This window comes from Rhinoraja longicauda, chromosome 13, assembly GCF_053455715.1.
Source record: "Rhinoraja longicauda isolate Sanriku21f chromosome 13, sRhiLon1.1, whole genome shotgun sequence".
In the NCBI taxonomy this organism is placed as follows: domain Eukaryota; kingdom Metazoa; phylum Chordata; class Chondrichthyes; order Rajiformes; family Arhynchobatidae; genus Rhinoraja; species Rhinoraja longicauda.
Window position 1 is genome coordinate 12,210,612 of NC_135965.1, and position 17,841 is coordinate 12,228,452.

The following is a 17,841-nucleotide window of genomic DNA, read 5'->3' on the forward strand; positions in this document are numbered from 1 at the left end:
AGACCCATAAAGGGTGACCAAGGATTTGCAGGTTTGCCAGGGCCTGATGGAGAATGTGGGAGTCCAGGATCGCCTGGCCCACCTGGATGCATCGGTATGTTCGAAACGCAAAGAAATGTAGTTAAATTCTACTGCAGTATCTTTGTTTAATTTTTTACCTCGAGCGACATAGTAACATGGTTTGCAAATGTGAAATGTGGAGGAAAGCACGTATTCTTCAGTTTAGAACATAGAACAGTAAGGCACAGGAACAGGCCCTTCAGCCCACCATGTGCCAAACGTGTGCTCTCCAATGCCCCAGCATCTCTCCTGTGATGGGGCAACCAGAACTGCAGGGAATACTCCAAATGCAGCCGAGCCAAAGTTCCATAACGTTGCAACATGACTCCCTCACTCTTAAACTCAATGGCCCAACCAATGACGGCAAGCATACTATATGCCTTCTTGACCACTTTATCTACTTGTGTGTCCACTTTCACGGACCTCTACCTCAGTACTCTTGTGTCCTGCCAATAACAGTATACTTTAGCCTTATATCGGACTTCCCAAAGTTCAATCTCACATTTGCCTGGATTTAACTCCATCTGTCCTTTATTTGCCCGTATCTGTATCCAGGATCTGTATCCTCGCTGTATCCTATCACAGCCACACTGTCCGCAACTCCAGTAATTTTGGTGTCGTCTGCAAACTTTACTAACCAACCCATCTAAGTCATCCAAGTCACTTATATATAATCACAAACTGAACACCACTGTGGAACACCACTGGCCACAGACATCCAGACAGCTGGGGAGGGGGTGGTCTGGGTGGGAAGGGATGAGTGGACCAAGGAATTGCTGAGGGAGCAGTCTCTGCGAATGGCAGAAAGGGGAGGGGATGGGAAGATGTGGCTGATGTTGGGATTACATTGGAGGTGGCTCCGGTATTTTGTGACTTTTTCTGTAAACCAACACCTGCAGTTCCTTGCTTCTCAACTTTTTCCTGTGTTGGTTTATGTATAGGAAAACCAGGCCCACCTGGACCATTTGGTCTCAATGGGCTTCCTGGAGGTATAGGCCATCCAGGAACACAGGGATCCCCTGGATTTGATGGACCGAAAGGTAAACAAGGCAACCACTTCAAATAGTTCTTGATAAATGCTCACAGATTGTTTCTATTACTGTGGAATGGGTTGGTAAATGCGGTGACATGTCCTTTCATCTTTTCTTTATTACATTGCATTCATTTAATGTGATGATATCTTTTAAAGCCAATGCCATAATATGTTTGTTAACAATCATAAGTAGATCAATATGCTGAAATCAAAGCTCTAAATGCAGTTTTGGTTGAGACAACATCAACTGGAAGAAATTATATTTTTGCTTAACAATAGGATCGAAGGGGTTTCCAGGTCCAACAGGAAAGCAAGGAGTGAAGGGATCTCCAGGACCATCGACATCAGTTATCCAAGGTTTCTTCTTTACAAGACACAGTCAATCGAGAGACATACCTCTGTGCCCAGGTGGCACCAAGCAGCTGCATATTGGCTACTCTCTGCTCTTTGTGCAAGGCAACAGACGTGCATATGGGCAAGATTTAGGTATGCTAATCCACTCTAGAAGCTGTTTCTGAAAAATGCAAGCGATCTAAACATGTTTGTTGCAGATGAGTTTCACAGTATTTGAGGGTCGGTTTAGTGCGGCATGGTGGCGCAGCCAGAGCACCAGAGATCGGGTTTGATCCTGATTACGGGTGCTGTCTGCATGGAGTTTGTACGTTGTCCCTGTGACTGCGTGGGTTTTCTCCGGGTGCTCCGGTTTCTTCCCACGCTCCAAAGACGTACAGGTTTGTAGGTCAACTGGTTTCCGTAAATTGTCCCTAGTGTGTAGGATAGTGCTAGTATACGGGGTGATCACCAGTTGGCGCGAGCTCCGTGCGCTGATGGGCCTGTTTCCACGCTGTATCTCTAAAGTCTAAAGTTCTTGTTAAGGGTAACAAAAGCATTATACCTCATCCGTACTGTGATAGATTAGTATGGGACAAAATCAATCGTTTGTTTGTTTGAGTCTGTGCTGATTCTTTCAATGTAATAGTCCAATTCCTGGCCTCTGTAATTTGTGTGTGTTTGACCTTTGGGGTGGAACTTGAACCCATAACCATTTATCTGAGCATTAAAAGTGAAAACGAATGAGCCACAACAGGACACTGGCGCTGCAATGAAGTTCCCAGTTTATGTGCATTTGTGAATCATACTCATGTTTTATGATCCTTCAGCATTCCACGTGACGTTTTAGTTCAGGTTTATCATTGTCGCACGTACGAAATGCAGTGAAAAGCGTTATTTTGCATGCTATCCAATCAATTCAGATACTATACAGAAATACAATCAGGCCCAACGTAAGTACACTAGGTAGAGTGAAGGGAAAGATGCAGATTGCACAAAATATATTTCTCAGCATTGCAGCGGAACAGTGCAGGGACAACAGCACATGCATTTCATTCGCTCCCAGCAGGAATCTCATAACCTTATTTGATCTCAGAGAAAACCACACTTCTCCATGGCATTTGGGAGAAGTATTTAAATACAGTAGATTTTTTTTTTAGATTTAGAGATACAGAGCGGAAACAGGCCCTTCGGCCCACCGAGTCCGCGCCTCCCAGCGATCCCCGCACACTAACACTATCCTACACATACTAGGGACAATTTTTTACCCAGTCAATTAACCTACATACCTGTATGTCTTTGGAGTGTGGGAGGAAACCGAAGATCTCGGAGAAAACCCACGCAGGTCACGGGATGAAACTCCGTACAGACGGCCTACGTAGTCAGGATCGAACCTGAGTCTCCGGCGCTGCATTCGCTAAAAGGCAGCAACTCTACCGCTGCGCCACCGTGCCGCCTAATGGTGATGGTGCACATATTCTAGAAATCCAGTCTAATTGTTGCGCACTTCACGTTTCTTTATTTCTGTGGCTTTCAGGAACAGCTGGGAGTTGCTTGCCCAGGTTCAGCGTGATGCCTTTTTTGTTCTGTGATATAAATGATGTCTGCAACTATGCGTCAAGAAACGATTATTCCTACTGGTTGTCAACTTCTAAACAAATGCCCATGGATATGGCTCCGATCAAAGGGCATGAGCTGCAACCGTTTATCAGCAGGTACTACCCCCGAAAATGCATCTGTGATCCTCTGTAGGAATTTATGGATACCATCTGGAATTGCAAGATTTGGAAATAGGGCCAGTGAGTTAACCGGTGAATTGTTTGAGCCCTTTAATCTGGGGAGTTCCAGATTCAATCCCTACAGGTATAGAAAGCGAGCTGATTAGGGTAACGTTGTGGGGGTGGTTCTACGATTGGGCATCATGTATCTGATTAAGGGAGGGAAAATTTAGGGTGGCACGGTGGCATAGCAGTAGAGTTGGTGCCTTACAGCACCAGAGACCGGGCTTGATCCTGACTGCAGGTGATGTCTGTATGGAGTTTGCACACTCTCCCTGTAACCGCATGGGTTTTCTCCAGGTGCCCTGGTTTCCTGCCATTCCCAAAGACATGCAGGTTTGTAGGTTAATTCTATAATTCTGTAAATTGTCCCCAGTGTGTAGGATAGAACTAGTGTATGAGTACGCTGGTCGACATGGACTTGGTGGGACAAAGGGTCAGTTTCACACTCTCAAAACTAAACTATAATTCAGCTAATTTTCACAACCAAACATTGAATTATTTATTGATGTAAACCAAAGTAAAGAATTTGTACTAAATAAATTGAACTAATCCTACACTTTAAGTTAAGTAATTCTGCTTTAAGGGTAGCAGCATAATGCCTTTTGGTGTCAAAGAGTGTTGAAAGTTTTTGCTAACTCGTGGTGTGTCTCTTTACACAGATGTGTTGTTTGTGAAAGTCCGGCAATGGTCATAGCTGTGCACAGTCAAACTATTCAGATCCCACCCTGTCCAAGAGGCTGGAGATCCATGTGGATTGGCTACTCATTTGTAATGGTATGTACATAAATGAATACCGTGGCAACCATGGAGTCCATGCTTGGGAAGAGACTAAGACAAACGTTGGTTTCAACTCGTGCTTGTGATTTACCATTAGGGTTGAGTGCGGCACAGTGGTGCAGCTGGTAGAGCTGCTGCCTCGCAGTGCCAGAGACCTGGGTTCAATCTTGACCTTGGCTGCTGTCTGTGTGGAGTTTGCACGTTCTCTTTGCGATCGCGTGGGTTTCCCCCGAGTGCTCCCCACATCCCAACGTCGTGCAGGTTTGTAAGTTAATTGGTATCTGTAAATGTTCCCCAGTGTGTAGGGAGTGGATGCGAAAGTGGGATAACACTGAACGAGTGTGAATGGCTGATCGATGGTCGGCGTGGATTCGATGGGCTGAAAGGTTGTTTCCAGGCTGCATCTCTAAACTAAAAATCAAATGTATACTTTGCTAAGCTCAAGTCGAGTTATTGTCTTATGCACAAGTACAGTGAATAGACAATAGGTACAGGAGTAGGCCATTCAGCCCTTCGAGCCAGCACCGCCATTCAATGCGATCATGGCTGATCACTCTCAATCAGTACCCCGTTCCTGCCTTCTCCCCATACCCCCTCACTCCGCTATCCTTAAGAGCAGACACAATGAAAATTATGCTTCCAACAGCATCACATAGACTCAGATTCACAGACTATAATTATATTAACTTTATAATTATGTTTATAATTATAATTATGTATAATTATAACAAATTATACATAACTAATATATAAAATTTCCATAAGAAAGAAGACTGTGGGGAAAAAATAACAGCTCCTCGGTTCAAAACACAATAACAAGTCCATGGTCGAGCAAGAGGTGGACTGTTGTGCTCCGATGGCAAGGTAGGATTAGGGTGATATGGAGTCATACAAAGTGGAAGCAAGCCCAACTTTCCCACACCAGCCAACATTTCCCATCTACACTAGTCCCACCTGCCTGCATTTGGCCCATATCCTTCCAAACCTATCCTATACATGTACCTGTCCAAATGTTTCTTAAATGGTGCAATAGTACCTGGCTCAACTACCTCCTCCAGCAGCTCGTTCCATACACCTACAACCCTTTGTGTGAAAAGGTTGCCCCTCAGGTTCACATTAAATCTTTCCCCTCTCACCTTAAACCTACGTCCTCTGGTTCTTGATTCCCCTACTCTGGGCAAGAGACTCTGTGCGTCTCCCCAATCTATTCCTCTCATGACAACTTTCCTTATCGTTTAATTTTTTTTGGAAGTATGAAAGTTTTCATTTTTCGTCTGGGCTTTATCTCCCCCATTGTTAACAGTCTGCAAGACAAAGTAGAAAGTTAGACACAAAACGCAGGAGTAACTCAGCGGTCAAGCAACAACTCTGGAGAAAAGGAATAGGTGACATTCTGGATCGTCACCCTTCTTCAGACTCCAGCATTTTGTGTCTATCTACAGTATAAACCAGTATCTGCTGTTCCTTCCTGCACAGTGTAGAAGGTTAACCTTCTTCCCTCCTGAGGAGATGCAAGGCAACAGATACACAATGTCTCCCTCGTCTATGTTCCTGTTTACTGATTAGCTGCACCTCAATTCTGAAACTAATTCCCCTAAACTGCTAATCTGTTATGGAAATATGTTTCTCTCACTTCCTCCTCCAGCACAGAGGCTCAGGTGCTGAGGGATCGGGTCAAGCTTTGGCTTCACCTGGATCGTGTTTGGAAGAATTTCGTGTGGCACCTTTTATTGAATGTCACGGGAGGGGGACGTGCAACTATTATGCAAACACCTACAGTTTTTGGCTGGCAACGCTGGATCCCTCACAAATGTTCAGGTATAAATACTGCCCTTCAGAAACATATAAACATAGAAACATAGAAAATAGGTGCAAGAGTAGGCCATTCGGCCCTTGGAGCCTGCACCGCCAATCAATATGATCATGGCTGATCATCCAACTCAGTATCCCGTACCTGCCTTCTCTCCATACCCCCTGATCCCTAAAGGTGCAGCATGATTGCTAGATTTGAATGGAGTTTATTATCTGCTCTTTCCATGCCTGTAATTGCAAATCTGAGCATCTGTTAATACATCTAGTTCATACATTTTTGAGAACCTGATATTAACTCGGGCAGCACAGTGGTACAACGGGAGCGTTGCAGCCTTACAGCGCCAGAGACCCAGGTTCAATTCTGACTATGGGTGCTGCCTGCACGGAGTTTGAATATTCTCCCTGTGACCGTGTGGGTTTTCTCCGGGAGCACTGATTTCCGCCCACAGTCCAAAGATGTACAGCTTTGTAGGTTAATTGGCCTCAGATAGTTGTAAAATTGTCCCTGGTGTGTGTTAGGTTACTGGTGTGCATTTGTTTGATGCCACAATTTGCCTGTACTGCAATTTGTTAGCAGGTCACATCTGCATTTGCACCAACGGCCTCACTAGTATGCAAGGGTATTCACCAATGTTGCCTATCTGAAGAGGGTTGCGGAACAATGGATCAGTGTTCTGGAGTGTTGATCTGGGGAGACTTGTGCTGGTCAATACAAAGAACATAGAACAGTACAGCACAGGAATGGGCCCTTCGGCCCACAATCTTTGTGCCGAGCATGATGCCAAGATAAACTGATCTCAGTACTAGGGAGACCATCTGCGTATCCCAGGTGCTTGTGAAAATACCTAATCTGGGACTGAATTCAACAAAAATATCAATCATATTGCAGATGCTCAAAAAATAAGAGTGTGTCTTTGTCAGTGCACAATTGACTCATGGATGCCAATTCAACCTTGCACAGACAGTCAAATTAAGTCAATTCAGTCCATCCTTCGAATGTGTGCACACACCATTCTGAAATTCTACATGTACTCATAGCAGCAAAGGAACTTGTATTCCTTTAAATTATTGTAATCTCTTTACTAACGGAGAACAAAAGAGTAACATAGAGAATAAAATGGGCTAGGAAAGAATTCGTGTAAAAATGGGTACTTGCTGATCGGCGCAGACTTGATTATCTATAGGGCTCTTTCTCTGCTGTTTCTCTTTCTGACGCTATCAATAATAATTATAGGACCAACTTAGCTAAGTATACAGAAATTCTTTATGCTTATGTTACAGGAAACCCAGGCCACAAACATTAAAAGCAGGAGAATTACGATCAATAATAAGCCGGTGTCAAGTCTGTACAAAGTGAACGTCGACGTAAAAGGATATAATGGTGCTCTTCCTAATAAGTTTTGAATTGTATATAAACAACTATGAAGATAATTTAATATGATGACTCCATGGAGCTGACTGGACTGTAACAAATATAACCAATACCCTGCCACTTTGGAGATGTTGGTAACACTTGCAAAAACATTCACATCAGCCAAGCGACCACCCAAAGCAAGGATGCTGTTACTAAATTCTGCAAAACCACTGCCAGATTTTTTTATTAGTAATAATTATTTTAACCTTATAATGGTGCTGGTGAAGACATCATAGATTTCCATGTCAAAGATTTAAAAATTGGTGTAGGAAATAGATGGAGTTTCATGTGCTAGTCCTTGTTGGTCAACTGAGGAATACAACAAATCATTGATTTTGTAAGCATTTATTTAAAATTGTGTACCAAATATATACATCTGACTCAAGCCATAAAGAATTAAATGAGAGCACTGAACCTATTGAACAAAGAGCATTTTATATTAGCTTTACACCTTGACTAGACATCATCTTCTATCTTTTATGCATAGTGATGTGCATGTTGAAGATGCATCCTGTAAAAAGTATGTTTTCTATGAATCTGATGATTTTAGGGATAGTTTTAACTTTATTTTGCTAGATAGTTATAGTCATAGAGTCATATAGCCTGGAAACAGGCCCTTCGGCCCAACTTGCCCACACCGGCCAACATAATAATCATAATCGTAATAATCATAATCATACTTTATTAGCCAAGTATGTTTTGCAACATACTTGGAGGAATTTGATTCTGAATGACTCAAAGTGCGGATAATTTAATGGTTATTATCCATATTAGAATTTTCTATCCTTACCATGCAATAAAAGTATGCAATTGTGGGAGCCACACCATGATACTTTGTCAAAATAATTTAATTGTCTGTAAGTGCAACTTTATTATTATTGGACACAAGCCAACGTTAATTTTCTGGTAATTGCTGGTACCTTACGTACAAGTTCTTCCAATTTCTCAACATAACCTCTGCAGACAATTAATGGAAAGTACAAAGAAAGTCTTTAATATTTATTCCATTGCACTGATGGTTTTGAATTAACATTGTATAAGTAGTGCAATAGGTCACAAATATATAATTAAAAATATACAACCTGAACTTGTAAGGAATTTTATAAATGTATTAAGGAAACAAGGGTAAATAGTAAGAGAATATGGCCTCTCAGAAGCCATAATGGTCATCTATGCATGGAGCCATAATGGTCATCTATGCATGGAGCCATAATGGTCATCTATGCATGGAGCCATAATGGTCATCTATGCATGGAGCCATAGGAGATGTACATGGTTCGCATGGTGTAAAAGGACGTCCTTCGTACGCAGAGTCTTTTACTGAATATCTTTATTAATTGCACTACACACATTACGCCCTAGCTGTCCGTGGTCATCACCGGAACTAGAGAGCGAGCTGGAGGTGGGGAAGCTACAATTATACACGAGACCATGGGGAGTGGTTAGTAGTGGTGAGGTCACTATGTTAAAGGAACATGCACTGATCTACATCCTTCCTCTTGGAAACAAGAGCGACCACGGCTCATACGCTAGACTTAAACTATAAGCAGGGAGCAGATAGAATGCAGCACAACACAGACTACTCGTACCCACCGTACCGGACAGGCGGCTTGACCAGTCGCCCAGAGCGGGTGCGCAACCCCCCATCCTCTTCGGCCGAAGGAAGAGCAGGGACGGGTGCGGGTACCGAGGCAGGGGAACCAGGGGAAGGAGGAGAACGGGGCGGCGATACCCGCAAACGCGCAGGCGAAGGAGGTGAAGGGGGCTGGGGTGTGCCGGGCACAGACAGCCGAGACGGCGAAGGTTGGGGCACGCGAGGATGGACGGGAGCAGGAGGCACATCAGGCACCGGGGACTGGACGGGAGGTGAATACGGGACCGCGGGAGGCGGTGCAGGCTCGTTGACCAGCATCAGGTGCTGGCGGGTACGACGGTACACGGTGCCCTCGTAATTAACCAGGTACGACCGTGGAGAGTCAGCATTGCCGACGACCACGGCCAGCCGGTGGTGACCCGAGGCGGACTCCATCCGGACAACCTGGCCAGCGAACAGAGGGGGAAGGGGACGGGACGATTTGTCAAAGGAGCGCTTCTGAATGACTTGCTTTTCGATGATGCGCTCCTTGACAGCGGCAGGGCTGCGAGCCGTTGGTTTCAGGGATTGCTGGGAGACGGGGATGGGGGGTCTAGTGGTGCGGGACATGAGGCGCTGGGCAGGGGAACCGAGCGCGGGGTCCCGGGAGATGTTGCGGAGGTTGAGGAGGGCAAGGTACAAATCAGAACTGGCAAGCCGACAACGTTCCATCAGTTCCTTCGCGCTGCGGACAGCGCGCTCTGCAAGTCCATTGCTTTGCGGGTACTCGGGGCTGCTGGTGATGTGGCGAAAGTTCCACAGGGTGGCGAAAGCGGCAAACTCCGCGCTGGTAAACTGGCTCCCGTTGTCGGACTGGAGAGATACCGGGGAACCAAAGGTAGAGAAGTGGCGGCGAAGCTTCCCGATGACGGCAGCAGACGTGAGGGACGGCAGCAGGTCCACCTCGAACCAGCTGGAGTAGGAGTCCACCAGGACCAGGTAGTGTTTGCCACGCCACTCGAAAATGTCGGCGGCAACAGCCATCCACGGCAACTCGGGAGCCGGCTGCTGCAGGAGAGGCTGGCGCTGCTGATGAGGTAGTAGGCGGTTGCAGGCAGCGCAGGCGGATACCCTGTCCCGGATGTCCTGAACCATGCCAGGCCAGTAAAATTGTGCTTGGGCCTGGGATAAAGTGGCCTCCACCCCGGGGTGTCCGTTGTGGGCAGTCTGAAAGTAGTGATCTCGCAGCGCGGCCGGCACCACGACCTTGTGACCCTTCACCACCACGCCCGCGTGCAGCACCAGTTCATCCCGAACCAGGAAGTAGGGCACGGCACCAGCCGGCAGGGAAGACCGTCGGTCAGGCCAGCCACGGCGGATGACGCTCTCAAGCTGTTGCAGGGCAGGATCAGCGGCAGTGTGTGTGACCAGGGACTGCATCTGCCAAGATGGAACGATGTTGACGTTCAACACCATCAGGTCAGCCGATTCGTACGGATGGCGGGAAATGGAAGGTAGTGGGGCACGGGACAAAGTGTCTGCCACGAACATCTCCTTGCCCTTGCGGTACACGATATCGAAGGTAAAGCGCTGAAGCTGCAGCATCATCCGCTGCAAACGGGACGAGGCTGCGTGGATGGGCTTTTTCAAAATAGAGACCAGCGGTTGGTGGTCAGTTTCGATGGTGAAGGTGTTGCCCAGAACGTAGTCTTTGAATTTGGAGCACGCGAATACCACGGCAAGGAGCTCTTTTTCAATCTGGGCGTAGCCCTGTTCAGCAGGGGTCATTGTGCGAGAGGCATAGGAGACGGGCAGCTGCCGGTCGTCATAGAGCTGCAGGCAGGCAGCACCAAGGCCGAACCGAGATGCATCGCAGGTGAGGACGATTGGCCTGTTCAGGTCGAAAAACTGCAAAGTGGGGGTCCGTGCGAGTCTGGACTTCAGGGCCACGAAGGTCGACTGGTGGTGCGGGAGCCAGACCCAGGCATTGTCCTTCTTGATCAGCTCCCTCAGGGGGGCACTCAGTTCGCTGAGGTCGGGTATGAACTTGCCTAAGTAGTTGACCATGCCCAGAAAGCGCTGCAGGCCGGGCACGTCAGTGGGGGCGGGCATTTCGGTGATCGCCGCCGTCTTCTCGGGGTCTGGTTTCAGGCCCCCCGCCGTGAAAACATGGCCAACGTAGGTGACTTCCTCAACGCGGAATCGACACTTCCGTTGATTAAGTTTGAGATTGATCTCACGAGCCCTGTCCAGGACTTGGCGGAGGTGTCGGTCGTGCTCAGCGACGTCCCTCCCGTACACCAGGATGTCATCCACAATGATGGCGCACGGCAACCCGGCAAACAGCTGCTCCATTGTACGCTGGAAAACCTCGCTTGCTGAGTTGATCCCAAAAGGCATGCGGAGGAAACGGAACCTGCCAAAAGGTGTGCTGAAGGTGGTCAGGAAGGAGGACCGTGCATCCAAAGGGATCTGCCAAAAGGAGCTCTTGGCATCTAGGACCGAGAAAACTGTGGCTGGACCGACCTGTGCCGCGACGTCCTCCACCGTCCGCATGGGGTAGTGCGGGCGCTTGATAGCCAGGTTCAGGTCTTTTGGGTTGATGCAGATCCTGATCTCGCTCGCATCTTTCTTGGCAGCGACCACCATGGTGGAGACCCACTGGGTGGGGGCACTCACCTCCTTGAGGATGCCCATGTCCACCATGCCACGTAGTGTGGACTCCACGCGGCCCTTCATGGCAAAAGACACACGGTGGGCCGGTCTAACCACCGGGTTGACTCCCGGGTCAACAACGATCTTGTAGGCACAGGGCAGCTTCCCCAGGACGTCATCAAATCGGTCGGGATACTCGATCAGGGGGTCCATGGGGGCCTGCACCAGGTGGATGTCGCGGTGGAATGAAACCAAGCCAAAGTCCTGGCATGCACGGGCGCCCAGCAGGGTGACGTTGTCAGATGCTAGCAGGAGGAACGTGAGGGGCCGAGAGGTCTCCAGAACAGTACAGATAACCGTTGCCTTCCCCACGGCAACCAGAACACCTCCCCCATAGGCATGAAGGCGGGAGTTGTCAGGAGTAATCCTCTCCCCCGAGCTTATCTGCTCGAAGAGGCCAACAGACATAACATTTGCAAAAGCACCAGTATCGACCTTCGCAGGGAAGGAGTGTCCATTGACAGTAACATGCACGGAAGGATCCGTTATCAACGCAGGTGCACCCAAAAGCGAAAACACTGTATCTGGATCGGGGAGTTCCTCGTGTTGGTACAGGGAACCGGTTGCGCTATCACTGTTCGCAAGGTTGTTTAGACTCCTTCTAGGAGCAGGGACAGGTCTCCCACGAGAACGACAAGCTGCAGAAAAGTGGTTCAGTTTCCCGCAGGAATTACAAGTTTTGCCCTGCGCTGGGCAAACGTTAAACTGGTGTGACGAGAAGTTGCAGTTTGGGCATCGGCGAGGGGTGACCGTAGTGGGCGCGGAGGGGGCGACCCTGGCCTGCGGGGCATTTAGCCGCCGGCGGCCGGCGAAATTTATGTCATGGGACGCCGGCCGAGATACTGAGGCAACAACAGAGGCCATGCGTGCGGCATGCACGGCGTCCTTTAGCGACAGGTCAGGCTTCATCAGGAGCTCGTCACGCAGCTTTGAGTTTAGGAGGCCGTTGACCAGGACGTCCCTGATCATCTCGTCGGGTGTGATCGCCTCAAGGCGGCACCGCCGAGCCATATGCCTCAAAGAAGCAATGAAGGCGTCAACGTGCTCCCCCGGAGTCTGACGACGCGTGAAAAAGTTAAAACGCTCAAGAATGTTATTGGTGGGTATATCACACAGGGCAGTGAACTTGGCCATGAGACATACCGGGTCGTTGCGGTCCTCCGGAGGGACGAAATCGAACGAAGCATAGCGTTCCATTGCCTCCGGACCAGCCAGGTTGAGGAGCAGGTGAGCCCGTACTGCAGAAGTTGCATCAGGATGGGCAATCGCGATATAGTGTTCGTAGTCCCGCTGGAAGACAGTCCAGCGGTGCACTATGTCCCCATCAAAAACGAGCGTGTCCGGACGACGACACGAGGGAGCCATGGCAAAGTGGAAGGAGGGGACACAACTGGGAGGAACAAATAATAAAATAAAAACCGATAAACAGGAGACGCAAGTCTACCGCTCTGACACCATGTAAAAGGACGTCCTTCGTACGCAGAGTCTTTTACTGAATATCTTTATTAATTGCACTACACACATTACGCCCTAGCTGTCCGTGGTCATCACCGGAACTAGAGAGCGAGCTGGAGGTGGGGAAGCTACAATTATACACGAGACCATGGGGAGTGGTTAGTAGTGGTGAGGTCACTATGTTAAAGGAACATGCACTGATCTACACATGGTCCCTCTGTTTTTCGCATGGAGGAAAACATGATAACCATTAAACTGTCTTGAGAACAGTCCCTATTACAGTCATGGAGCTGCTGGACATCCTAAGACACGCATAGGTAGATACATTTCAGATATATCCGAGGACATTGTGGGAAGTTAGAGACGAAATTGCAGGTGTCTTGGCTGAGATATATGAATCATCGTTTGACACTGGTGAGGTGCCAAAAGATCGAATAGTGGCTAATGTTGTGCTTCTCTTTAAAAAGGGCTGCAAAGCAAAACCTGAGAGCTGTAAACCAGTAAGTAACATCTCGGGTAAGAAAATTACTGGAGAGGATCTAAGGGATAGGATATACATGCATTTGGATAGGCCGGGATTGATTTTGTACAGTTTTGTACGTGGGAGATCGCATCTCATATATATGATTGAGTTTTTTGAAAAAGTAATCAAGAAAGTTTACAAGGGCAGGGCCATACACATGGTCTATATGGACTTCAGCAAGGCTTCTGAAAGGGTTTCACATAGTAGGCTGCTCTAGACGGTTAGAATGTATGGGATCCAAGAGAAGCTAGCTAACTGTATTCAGAATTGGATTTGTGAAACGGAAGCTGAGAATGGTGGTGGAAGGTTGTATTTTAGACTAGAAGCCTATGTCTAATGGTATGTCTCAGGAATTTGTGCTGGGCCCATTGCTGTTTGTGGTTTATATCAACAATTTGGATGAGAATGTACAAGGAACAATTAGTAAGCTTGCAGATGAAACTAAATGGGTAGGCCATTTAGAACGGAGATGAGGAAGAACTTTTTCAGTCAGAGAGTGGTGAAGGTGTGGAATTCTCTGCCTCAGAAGGCAGTGGAGGCCAGTTCGTTGGATGCTTTCAAGAGAGAGCTGGATAGAGCTCTTAAGGATAGCGGAGTGAGGGGGTATGGGGAGAAGGCAGGAACGGGGTACTGATTGAGAGTGATCAGCCATGATCGCATTGAATGGCGGTGCTGGCTCGAAGGGCTGAATGGCCTACTCCTGCACCTATTGTCTATTGTCTAAAATAGATAGTATCATAGGAAGTGAAGATGGTTATCAAGAATTACAGTGGGATCTTGATCAGCTGGACAAGTGGGACAAGGGATGGCTAATAGAGTTTTACATTCACATATGTGCGATGTGTTGCATTTTGGAAAGTCAAACCAGGGTGGAAGGTTCACAGTGAACAGCTGGGGAGTGCTGTCAGGCAGAAGTTTCAAGGAGTACCAGTGCATATTTCCCTGAAAGTGGTGACACAGGTAGATAAGATGGAAAAGAAGGTGGATAAGATGCAAAAGTTAGCAGAGGGTGCAATTATAAAAATAATGTAATGTTTATATGTAAAGTACATTGTCCTTCATAAGCCAGGAAAACCAAAAACTATTGGGGAATGAGAAATTGAGTTAAAGAAGCCAATCCTTGCCTTGTGTAGTTTCATTTTACTCACATCACATGAAACCAGTGCAACAAATTTTCTCAGAAGTTCTGCCAATTGTCAGTTATAACTTTGATTGAAGATTTTTGCATTAACTTTTCATTGTGTGGATTACTATGAAAATCTCCGTAGAAGTAGAAGCACCACGGACCCCCAAGGGTTACAGGACAAGTTGGACTGCGAGGACGTCATGACCTGGATTTTCATGAGAAAGACAGTGAGACACTGAGTCCACACAGTTTTAATGAGCTCCCTTCTTCTTTGACAGTGATTGCTGACGGGCATCAGTTCAAGAAGATCCCTGACATCCATAACAATGACCTCAACAAACTGTAGAATTCTCTCAGACAAAAAACCGTTAAGAAACAAACATAATTTTTAAATGTAGGAAAGAACTGCAGATGCTGGTTTACACTGAAGATAGACACAAAATCCTGGCGTAACTCAGCGGGACAGGCAGCATCTCTGGAGAGAAGGAATGCGTGACGTTTAGCGTCGAGACCGTTCTTCAGAAATGCTGCCCGTCCCACATAAGTTTTAAGTAATGCTGTAGACATTTTAAGAAACAATTGATATTATTTGGAACATATATGTCTTTATGTTAGAAGTTGATAAAGATATATTTTAAGCTGAAATAAAGTAGTGATTTCTGAGTACCACGTTACACACACTTTGGAACCTTGTAACAAAGTGTAATATTTCCTGGGTATTTTTTGTTTTGAGATTAGTTTGCAGATATCTGGACTCTTCAACAATTCACTGATCTCTGGATATGTAGATGTTTATGGAGGCATGTGTACAAAACATTGATAACAGCCTGATAATCTGAAGAAATGTTCTGATCCGAAGCGCCACCTATTCTTTTTCTCCAGAGATGCTGCCTGACCTGCTGAGTTAGTATGAGTTACAATGTACTATGTACATGGTGAGAGTCACAGGATAATAGACAATAGACAATAGGTGCAGGAGTAGGCCATTCGGCCCTTCGAGCCAGCACCACCATTCAATGTGATCATGGCTGATCATTCTCAATCAGTACCCCGTTCCTGCTTTCTCCCCATACCCCCTGACTCCGCTATCCTTAAGAGCTCTATCTAGCTCTCTCTTGAATGTATTCAGAGAATTGGCCTCCACTGCCCTCTGAGGCAGAGAATTCCACAGATTCACAACTCTGACTAAAAAAGTTTTTCCTCATCTCTGTTCTAAATGGCCTACCCCTTATTCTTAAACTGTGGCCCCTGGTTCTGGACTCCCCCAACATTGGGAACATGTTTCCTGCCTCTAACATGTCCAACCCCTTAATAATCTTATACGTTTCGATAAGATCCCTTCTCATCCTTCTAAATTCCAGTGTATACAAACCTAGTCAATAGACAATAGACAATAGGTGCAGGAGTAGGCCATTCAGCCTTTCGAGCCAGCACCGCCATTCAATGCGATCATGGCTGATCACTCTCAATCAGTACCCCGTTCCTGCCTTCTCCCCATACCCCCTCACTCCGCTATCCTTAAGAGCTCTATCCAGCTCTCTCTTGAAACCATCCAACGAACTGGCCTCCACTGCCTTCTGAGGCAGAGAATTCCACACCTTCACCACTCTCTGACTGAAAAAGTTCTTCCTCATCTCCGTTCTAAATGGCCTACCCCTTATTCTTAAACTGTGGCCCCTTGTTCTGGACTCCCCCAACATTGGGAACATGTTTCCTGCCTCTAATGTGTCCAATCCCCTAATTATCTTATATGTTTCAATAAGATTCCCCCTCATCCTTCTAAATTCCAGTGTATACAAGCCCAATTGCTCCAGCCTTTCAACATACGACAGTCCCGCCATTCCGGGAATTAACCTAGTGAACCTACGCTGCACGCCCTCCATAGCAAGAATATCCTTCCTCAAATTTGGAGACCAAAACTGCACATAGTACTCCAGGTGCGGCCTCACCAGGGCCCGGTACAACTGTAGAAGGACCTCGTTGCTCCTATACTCAACTCCTCTTGTTACGAAGGCCAACATTCCATTGGCTTTCTTCACTGCCTGCTGTACCTGCATGCTTCCTTTCATTGACTGATGCACTAGGACACCCAGATCTCGTTGAACTCCCCCTCCTCCTAACTTGACACCATTCAGATAATAATCTGCCTTTCTATTCTTACTTCCAAAGTGGATAACCTCACACTTATCTACATTAAACTGCATCTGCCATGTATCCGCCCACTCACACAACCTGTCCAAGTCACCCTGCAGCCTTATTGCATCTTCCTCACAATTCACACTACCCCCCAGCTTAGTATCATCTGCAAATTTGCTAATGGTACTTTTAATCCCTTCGTCTAAGTCATTAATGTATATCGTAAATAGCTGGGGTCCCAGCACCGAACCTTGCGGTACCCCACTGGTCACTGCCTGCCATTCCGAAAGGGACCCATTTATCCCCACTCTTTACTTTCTGTCTGTCAACCAATTTTCTATCCATGTCAGTACCCTACCCCAATACCATGTGCCCTAATTTTGCCCACTAATCTCCTATGTGGGACCTTGTCGAAGGCTTTCTGAAAGTCGAGGTACACCACATCCACTGACTCTCCCCTGTCAATTTTCCTAGTTACATCCTCAAAAAATTCCAGTAGATTTGTCAAGCATGATTTCCCCTTCGTAAATCCATGCTGACTCGGAATGATCCCGTTACTGCTATCCAAATGCTCAGCAATTTCGTCTTTTATAATTGACTCCAGCATCTTCCCCACCACTGATGTCAGACTAACTGGTCTATAATTACCCGTTTTCTCTCTCCCTCCTTTCTTAAAAAGTGGGATAACATTTGCTATCCTCCAATCCACAGGAACTGATCCTGAATCTATAGAACATTGAAAAATGATCTCCAATGCTTCCACTATTTCTAGAGCCACCTCCTTAAGTACCCTGGGATGCAGACCATCTATAAACATTTTGGTACCAATGGTAACATTAAAGGGCCTGTCCCACTTAGGCAATTTTTTAGGCGACTGCCGGCGACTGTCATAGTCGTAGCAGGTTGCCGAAAAAACGGTGACTGGACCCCCCTTACGACAATGTCTACGACAAGCTACAACAACCCACCACCTAGTTGACGTCAAGCTACGGTAAGCTACCGACAACCGGCGACCCAATCGTCACGACTTAGGACGTCCTCCTACGACCGCACCTACGACAACTGAAGTCAACCTATGTCTACCCGCGACAAGATACGACAAGCTA

General features: G+C 46.9%; 1 protein-coding gene across 1 annotated transcript in view; it reads left to right on the top strand.

Moving 5' to 3' along the window:
* The window catches only part of LOC144599361 (collagen alpha-2(IV) chain-like), a 9,956-nt gene extending 2,019 nt beyond the window's left edge, over positions 1 to 7,937 (top strand). Inside the window, exons 2-8 of the mRNA XM_078410152.1 lie at positions 3 to 94; positions 1,002 to 1,100; positions 1,373 to 1,579; positions 2,961 to 3,138; positions 3,864 to 3,978; positions 5,627 to 5,799; positions 7,075 to 7,937. Coding sequence (XP_078266278.1) covers positions 3 to 94; positions 1,002 to 1,100; positions 1,373 to 1,579; positions 2,961 to 3,138; positions 3,864 to 3,978; positions 5,627 to 5,799; positions 7,075 to 7,150 — 940 coding nt within the window. The 3' untranslated portion in view covers positions 7,151 to 7,937. The remainder of the gene's footprint in view (positions 1 to 2; positions 95 to 1,001; positions 1,101 to 1,372; positions 1,580 to 2,960; positions 3,139 to 3,863; positions 3,979 to 5,626; positions 5,800 to 7,074) is intronic.
* The last annotated feature ends 9,904 nt before the right edge of the window (positions 7,938 to 17,841 follow it).